Source organism: Prionailurus viverrinus, chromosome F1 (assembly GCF_022837055.1).
Source record: "Prionailurus viverrinus isolate Anna chromosome F1, UM_Priviv_1.0, whole genome shotgun sequence".
Taxonomy (NCBI): Eukaryota; Metazoa; Chordata; class Mammalia; order Carnivora; family Felidae; genus Prionailurus; species Prionailurus viverrinus.
The window spans coordinates 63,060,714-63,069,681 of NC_062577.1; the positions used below are offsets into that span (position 1 = coordinate 63,060,714).

At 43.3% G+C, this 8,968-nt stretch overlaps 1 protein-coding gene across 1 annotated transcript; it reads left to right on the forward strand.

Annotated features, from left to right (window-relative positions):
• Positions 1–7,805: 7,805 nt before the first annotated feature.
• On the forward strand, positions 7,806–8,738 carry LOC125155709 (olfactory receptor 10J1-like). Its single transcript, XM_047841232.1, has one exon. It carries the CDS (start codon positions 7,806–7,808, stop codon positions 8,736–8,738), a length of 933 nt encoding a protein of 310 aa, XP_047697188.1.
• The last annotated feature ends 230 nt before the right edge of the window (positions 8,739–8,968 follow it).

Here is an 8,968-nt window from a genome sequence, read left to right on the forward strand (position 1 = left end):
ACTTAGCCTAAAAAACTATTTGTTGTTTATTTAAAATCCAAATTTAACTAGGTATCCTCTGTTTTTATTCGCTAACCTGGTAACTCTACTTGACGTAATGCAAAGCTGTGTGCGTGTGTGTGTATAGTTTAATAGACATATAATGTATATATAAAGTGGAATATAGTATAACGCAGTTTATGGTATATATATTTTAATACAGTTTGTGTCATTTAATAAGGTTCACCCAATTCAGCCTTTAGAACTGACTTCCGATTTACAGGCAATACAGGGCATAGAGAAACAAATGATACGATGTGTCAATGATATCCTGAAGGTGAGATTGTGACCTGGTTTTTATTTTTATTTTTATTTTTTTTAAATGAAAGGAAATGTTTCTTTTTTTTTTTTTAAACGTTTATTTATTTTGAGAGAAAAAGAGAGACAATCCCGAGCAGGCTCTGCACTGTCAGCAGGGAGCCCGACGTGGGGCTTGAACTCATGAATCTTGAGATCTTGACTTAAGCTGAAATCAAGAGTCAGACATTTAACGACTGAGCCACCCAGGCACCCCTGACCTGCTTTTTAAACATGTCAATGAAATGGAAAAAACTGGGTGGGGGAGGATGGAATGCTCTAGACCACAGATGCTCAACGAAGGATGGTTTTGCCCCTCAGCAGGTATTTGGCAATACTTAGAGGTGTTTTTGTCTCCCCCAGTATGCTGCAGGGAGGGGAGATGATGCTGCGGGCATCTAGTGGGCAGAGGCCAGGAAAGCTGCTAACCATCTCATAACACGTGGGACACCCCCGCCCCCACCACACCGCACTAAATATCGGGCTCCAGATGACAGCAGTGCCACTGTTAAAAGAGACCCCGATCTGGACTAAAAGAGCCTTTGAAGACTCTACAACTGATTGCCATGCACAGGCCCTTCTGCATCTTGACCCCACACTTCACATACAGCATGCCTGCGATGGAAAGAAATTTTCCATCTAATTAAAAATTAGGCAACTAATTAAAAATGATAGGGTATTGGGGCACCTGGGTGGCTCAGTCGCTTAAGTGTCTGGCTTCGGCTCACGTCATGGTCTCTTGGTTTGTGAGTTCAAGCCCCGTGTTGGGCTCTGGGCTGACAGCTTGGAGCCTGAGGCCTGCTTCGGACTCTGTGTCTCCCTCTCTCTCTCTGCCCCTTCCCCATTCACGCTCTTTCTCTCTCTCAAAAGTAAATAAACATTAAAAAAAATTTTAATTAAGGGGGCTCCTGGGTGGCTCAGTCGGTTAAGCATCCGACTTTGGCTCAGGTCATGATTTTGTGGGTTCAGGGGTTTGAGCCCTGCGTCGGGCTCTGTGCTGACAGCTCAGAGCTTGGAACTGCTTCCGATTCTGTATCTCCTTCTCTTTCTGCCCTCCCCCACTTGTGCTCTGTCTCTATCAAAAACAAATTAAAAAATTTAAAAAAATTTTAAAAAATGATAGGGTACAATAATGCTTATTTACGTGGGAAAGGCTCACAATACATCACTGAGAGAAAAAACGAGCCAGATAGAAGGAAGTTGGCACAGCATGACCTCATAGAATTGAAAGGGAGAAAGAGCTACAAAAATAACAGTCATTCTGCTTCTGCTGTAAACAGAAGGGTGTGTGTGTAAACAGATACACACATATGAACGCAGAGAGAAGCAATTAGAGGGTTAGTCATCAAAATATTAATAGTGTTGGTATTTCTAAGTTGGAGATCATCGTAAGTGATTTATACGGTTTTTTTCCTCTTTTCCGTGTTTTCTACGATGAACATCCATGACTTTTTTCATCAGAGTGGAAACAGGATCGTTTTGGAAAGGAAGGTCTTGGTCTGGGTTGAAGGACGGAAAGACAGCAATCCCTTTCTGCAGCGCAGAGCTGAAATGGCTCCTCAGACATCTCCCATGCCTCCAGAGAACCTTGATGGAGACGGTCATGCTGAGCCAGAAACTAAATGAACCGGAGAGCAGATCTGCTGTGTCATTCTCTCCCCAGCAAGATCCAAGAATGAACCAACGGGAGCACAAGGAATGGGCCTGACAGAGGTCTCTGCCCTTTCCAAGTGTGGGAGCTGGGTCTCCCTCGATGGGAATTAGGCTGGGATGTATGTCCAGCGAGCCTTAAGGAAAGTGGCTATGGGCTGAAGCCGGACAAGACAAGACCTGGCCGCCATACCCCTCTGCTTGCCCCAGTCCTGTTTGGATATGCTTCAAGAGGCTGTCTGTTCTCTAGTCCTGAGAAACTAGAATGTAGGGTCTTTTCTTTGTAAGCTCATCCAGTATTCCCATGGGTTACTTAATGGAACTCAATGCACTATTAGTTCCTGAAACCCCAACAATCCCCAACAATGAGTCAACAGATGAAAACATCTCCCTCATCTGCTACCCAAGTTCCTAACGAAACTCTTGAGACAAAGCCCTAGGGCTCTCCCATCCCTATCTCTTGGTACCTCAGAGAGAATCTCAAAAGGATGGTCCCAGGAGACTTGGGGCAAGGGAATTGCTTTTCTTGGGGCTGATAAATATCCAAAGCTCTAAAGTCTGGAGTTTATGAGATTGAGTTTTTTTTTCCTGGGCCATTTCCCAAGCCAAAGGAATCACTGGCCTCAGCTTCAAGCAACATGGCAATCATTTGAGGTTTTCTCTGATACTAGAGAAGCCTGAATTTTCCTTGCTTTGTACATTTTAGCTTCCCTGGTACATGGCTCTTGAACACAAGGTGTTTTTACTGGCTTCCTTTGAATAGATTCAGCCCTCTCGATGACTTTTAAAAAATCACTGTCTGGAAAGTGATTCCTTCTTCCTTTCGCCGAGGTCAGAAGCAGTGAGTGGCTGCGGGTGGGACTTAAGTGAAAATGGAGTGAGTGCCATGTGTGTTTTCTAACTTTTTATTATTTTCCAAGTTTTTCATTATTTTTTGACTGTATTGATTCTCATGCCGCTAATATTATCTTTTCTTCATGCTGATCTTGCTGTGGTGATGGATTCAAGGACACGAGAGAGGACATGACAGTAATCTTCCACTATCGGGCTGAAAAGGAAATAGAAGGTGAGATATTGTAGGGAGGTGGCACATTGCAGGGACACAGACATCGAGTCAAGAGAAAGTGATATTATCTAAGAATTAAGGCCACTCAAAAATAGAATTGATGATAGTATATCTACGTGGATCTGTATAGTCGGGGAGGGTGCACCGCTGGTAACGAAGATTGGGATAGATCTACTCCACTGTTATGAAGAATATTCAAGGTATAATATTAAGTGAAAGAATTGGTATGCGCACTTTAATTTCTTTGGGTAAAATTGAAATGATATGGAAATACGCACAATGGTACTTAAAATTTCTAGACAAAATTTATTTTATTTTTTAAATCTTTTTTAAAATAAATATTTTTTTTTGAGAGAGAGAGAGCACACACAAGCAGGAGAGGGTCAGAGAGAGAGGGAGAGAGAGACTCTCAAGCAGGCTCCGTGCTGTCAGCCCAGAGCCCAACGCGGGGCTCGAACTCAAGGAACCGTGAGATCATGGCCTGAGCCGAAATCAAGAGTCGGCTGGGCTGCTTAATCAACTGAGCCACCCAGGCGTCCCTAGATGGAAATTTTAAAAAGAAACAAACATGAATCATGTATACCCCTGGACCAGAAAATGCAAAGCACAGAAGGGGAAAACTAACTTTCTCGTTTATACCCTTTGTACAGATGGCAGTTTTTCCCCTGAAGTGTTTTTATAATACAAAAAACCTAGTTTTTTTTTTTTTTTGAGTAAATTTAGTATCTTAAAAAAAAAAAGAGTGGATGCTAACTTGTAAGATAATGAATTTCCAATCAGTGGAAGCACTGAAGCAGAATTTGGGGGAATATTTGTGAGGAATGCTTGCTTTTAAAATTACCTCCTGGTGCTAAGGTCCCGTGATTCCGTTATATTAAAGGACTTAACGCCACCAAGCACGTGCATTTTCCCAGCTTGCTTCCCCCTGGAAAGACTTGACTAATGAAATGGATAAGATTAACCCATTGTCCAGGATTGCTTGTCAGGTGGAAGCAGGATATGATTTCTCTGGAAGGAAATATTTGACTTTTTTCAGCGTGGAGGGATGTTTTTGGCTAAAGATCCAGAATCCAAGAAAACAGAAAGTGCTGTAAAGTGTTGCTCTTCTCAGTGATATGGATTCCACAGAGGTAGGCTGCCATTTTGTTCCTGCTGTCATGAGCTTACTATCCTCGTTAACACTCATCAGGTCTTTACCAGGTCTGGATGAGTCCTTGTTTCCCTGAGGGGGTAATGAGAGATGACATTCCAGGGATGCACAAGCTCAATTCAGTCTTTTCTCTTCTCTACCTCACTTACCTTCTTATCCCCCTTAGCGGAGGTAGGATTGACTTTCCAGTTGCCTAAGATTGGGGTTTCACCTTGTTCAGTAACACATCATGAATCTCAGTTAAACAGCAGTGGTTAAAGACTAGCCTAGCACCACCTCTCAAAGGAAAATGAACACATACTTTGCTCTCCACTTTCCCCTGTATTTTGCAAATACTTTATATTTTCCTGTTCTTCAAAACTCTGTAGTAAGGAAATTCCAAAATCTGCCCTTACTTAGCTGCTTGCCTCCCACGGTGGTGATGTTCAGAATTGATCCTGCCTTTTTCTTTTAACATTACTCTCTGTTTTAAATTTTTTTTAAGTTTATTCATTTTTAGACTGAGAATGAGAGCACAAGTGGGTGAGGGACAGAGAGAAGGAGACGCAGAATCCCAAGCAGGTTCTCTGCCATCAGCACAGAGCCTGATGGAGGGCTCAAGCTCACAAGCTGTAAGATTGGGACCTGAGCCGAGATCAAGGGTTGGACGCTTAACTGACTACACCACCCAGGCACCCCAGACCCTGCCTTTATTTAAAATTTCAATATTTTGACCATCATGGATTTTTGCTTAATTAGCTTTTTAAAACAATATTGCATTAAAATTGTCTTCATCTTGGGGCGCCTGGGTGGCCCAGTCAGTTAAGTGTCTGACTTTGGTTCAGGTCATGATCTCGCTGTTTGTGAGTTCGAGCCCCGCATCGGGCTCTGTGCTGACAGCTCAGAGCCTGGAGCCTGCTTCAGATTCTGGGTCTCCCTCTTTCTGCTCCTTCCCCGCTCGCTCTCTGTCTTGCTCCAAAATAAATAAATGCTAAAATTTTTTTTTAATTATCTTCATCTTGATTGCTGAGTATTTGGGGTGCTCCCTTACATTTTGTGCCCAAGATGAGTGCCTCATGTACCACATTTCACTTCCAGCACTGTCCAAAAAGTTTTTTTTTTTTTTTTTTTTTTACCAACTACAATCTTTCTTTAAAAACCGAAGTTGGGCACCTGGGTGGCTCAGTGGGTTAAGCGGTTAAGTGACTTTTGGTTTCGGCTCAGGTCATGATCTCAAGGTTTTGTGTGTTTGAGCCCTGGGTCTGGCTCTGCACTGGCAGCAAGGAGCCTGCTTGGGATTCTCTCTCTCCCTCAAAATAAATAAATATGCTTAAAAAAATAATTAAAAATAAAAAAAAATTTTAATGAAGTTAATCTCCTCTGGATCTGGCTGTTGGGTGCCCAAATTTCTATGAAGTGCCTGTTCAGAGACCAACTTAGTCTCATGTGAGACCGTCAGCTTTCTCTTCTCTAGGGTCTGTTAACCCACTTTTACCTTTTCTCCTCAATCTTCTGCACAACCTCATTGTAGAGTCTCCCTGGAAGAAGAATTGAACAATTAGCAAATTTTTTGGTATGTTTAGAAGAGAAACTGTTAAGAAGAAAATCTGGATTATAATGGAGAGTATAAAAAGAAAAATAATTTGAGATTCTCCATTTACTATCCAGAAAAAATATTTTTAGCATTTTGGTATATTTACTTCCAACCCATTTTTAGTGGTGTGTGTACCATTCCATGGGTTTCCTTTCTTTATTCCTTCTTTTTTCTTTTCTTTTTCTTTTTGAAAAATTATGGACTGCCTATCTTTCTTTTTCTTTCTTTCTTTCTTTCTCTCTCTCTCTCTCTCTCTCTCTTTCTTTCTTTCTTTTTCTCTCTCTCTCTTTCTTTCTTTCTATCTATTGTATAGACATGTATATTATGTGTGCACTTATTAGACATGTATTTGTTGTATAATTCCTATCAGATGGATATATTATAATTCATTCTTCATTTATTTGTATTGTTTTTCATATTATTATAAATAATCTCCTAAAAGCTTCTTATACATATATCCTGATACGTATCTGTGATTATTTCTTTAAAATAAATAATTGGAAGTAGAAGTATTAAGTCAAAGAGAATGGACACTCATTGTCACTAATATGCTAATATTCCATTTACTTACCAAGGAAAACATCCCAAAATTTTTTCTAGTTTCCCAATGTTTTCCAGATTTTCCATTTTCTCCCCCATGCAAACTCATTCCCAGAGTGAGGAAAATGCATTTGCTCTTTCCAATAAAATATCTGGAAAAAAAAACGGTCTTCTTTCTCACCTGTTTTGTAGCCATGAGGCTACTTTGGGCAGTTGTGGGACAGGACAAATCACATTGTCTTTCAAATGGGAAGATTGGGTCTATGATGTACTAATTTGGGACAAACCACTGAACCCTAAGTGTCTTAGATGCTCCATCTGCAAAATGGGAATAATAGTTATCTAATATATGAGATTGATATGCCATTAAATAATACATACAAAACCTCTTTATAAACCAGAAAGTGCCATAAGGGACCATTCTTGTCCTCTATTATTATTAGCATTTTACTACTCTTTTTAAAAATACTGGTCTCGGGGCGCCTGGGTGGCGCAGTCGGTTAAGCGTCCGACTTCAGCCAGGTCACGATCTCCTGGTCTGGGAGTTTGAGCCCCGCGTCAGGCTCTGGGCTGATGGCTCAGAGCCTGGAGCCTGTTTCCGATTCTGTGTGTCCCTCTCTCTCTGCCCCTCCCCCGTTCATGCTCTGTCTCTCTCTGTCCCAAAAATAAATAAACGTTGAAAAAAAAAATTAAAAAAAAAAAATACTGGTCTCTAAAATTCCCCAGATAGGGAATAGGGAGAGAATGCAAACTGGTTTCTTCAAAGGTCCCCAGTTTATAATTCTGAAGGAATTAGAAAAGAGAGGCTCGGCGTCTACTCATGAGTCAGCCTACCCGTGAAAATTCACAGCCAAGCACAAGCCGGAAAACACGCAAATACACACGGGACTTGAGAACCAGTTAGGGAACAACATGTAGCGACTGACCTACAGTGGGCTGGTGCCCATCGGCAGGGCCCGGCTCCGTCCGTGCTGAAGAAACAGGGGAATGTGTCTGGTTGAAAACTCCTGTCGGGAGGCAGTCAGGTCTGAAGCTGTTGAATGATTTGTGAAAAGATGCAGACAAGCGCAACAGGGACAAAGCAAACGCTCGGACCCCTCGGAGCAGAGAGCGATGTCCCACTTGGCAACGCAGAAGCTAAGACCTTGAAGAAGATGGTCGAAATTGTGGCTTCAACAAGGTAGAAGAGGTTGACAGATTTGTTTCAGGTAAACAAAAATCTGAGGTTGTAATTCACGAGAAAGTTCATCTCAAGTTGATGAGTTTTCTATTCCTTTAGCTCCAGCTCCCTCCGAACACCAAACCAGGACACCTCTTCCCAACTTGCCCTGGGTGTTTTCCACCTCTCACCTACAGGCTCAGGAGGCCCCATTAACCTGGCACATCTGACGGGCAGGTCCTTGTTGCCCCTTCTTCTAGTCCTGAGCGGGCGCTGGGTGCTGGCCCGGTCTGACGAATGAGTCTCCACCCCTTAGACACAGCAGTCATCGATGAAGAGAGAGAACCATACCGCGGTGGGTGAATTTGTTCTCCAGGGTTTTTCCAGCTTTCGTGAACACAAGATCATCCTCTTTGTGATATTTCTTACCTTGTACCTTTTAACTCTGGCTGGCAATGTCATCATTGTGACAGTCATCAGCTTTGCTCGTCACCTGCACACCCCCATGTACTTCTTCCTTGGTGTTCTTTCCACTTCTGAGACTGTCTACACACTGGTCATTGTACCGCGGATGCTTTGCAGCCTCACAGGCCTGAGTCAGCCCATCTCCTTGGCTGGCTGTGCCACCCAGATGTTCTTCTTCATCACCTTGGCCATCAACAACTGCTTCCTGCTCACAGCGATGGGGTACGACCGCTACGTGGCCATCTGCAACCCCTTGAGGTACACGGTCATCATGAATAAGAGGGCGTGTGCCCTGCTCGTATCAGGGGCTTGCAGCATTGGGCTGTTTGTGGCCATAATTCAGATTTCCTCTGTATTCAGACTGCCCTTTTGTGACAGAGAGGTGGCCCACTATTTCTGTGACATCCGCCCAGTTATGAAACTCTCCTGTGCTGATACCACTCTACATGACATAATTAATTTTATCATCAGCTCACTCGTTATTGTGGTTCCCATGGGCCTGGTCTTCATCTCCTACGTCCTCATTATCTCCACCATCCTCAAAATCCCCTCCGCCCGGGGCCGGAAGAAGGCCTTTGCCACCTGCGCCTCTCACCTCACGGTGGTCGTCGTCCACTACGGCTGTGCCTCCGTCGCCTACCTCAAGCCCAAGTCGGAGAACACCAGGGATCAGGACCAGCTGATCTCGGTGACCTACACCGTCATCACCCCCCTGCTGAACCCGGTGGTGTACACCCTGAGGAACAAGGAGGTCAAGGATGCTCTTCACCGTGCTATTCGCAAAAACCCTCTTGCTTAGGATCTATGGCAGTTTGCCTGTCGTCTTCTGGGTATTTCATAATCTCAAAAAAAAAATTGGATTTATTCTCTACCCAGAAAAAGTTGCAGGATGTGGTGGTGGCTTCAGTGAGGAGTCTAGAGTTGCCCTGACTTGAAGTTCATTTTCATCATCATGGTCCCATGCCTTCTACTAATCTCGGAGGTTACCTCCAGAGGCACTGCTCGGAAGGTGGAGAGCTGGTCGGGAAT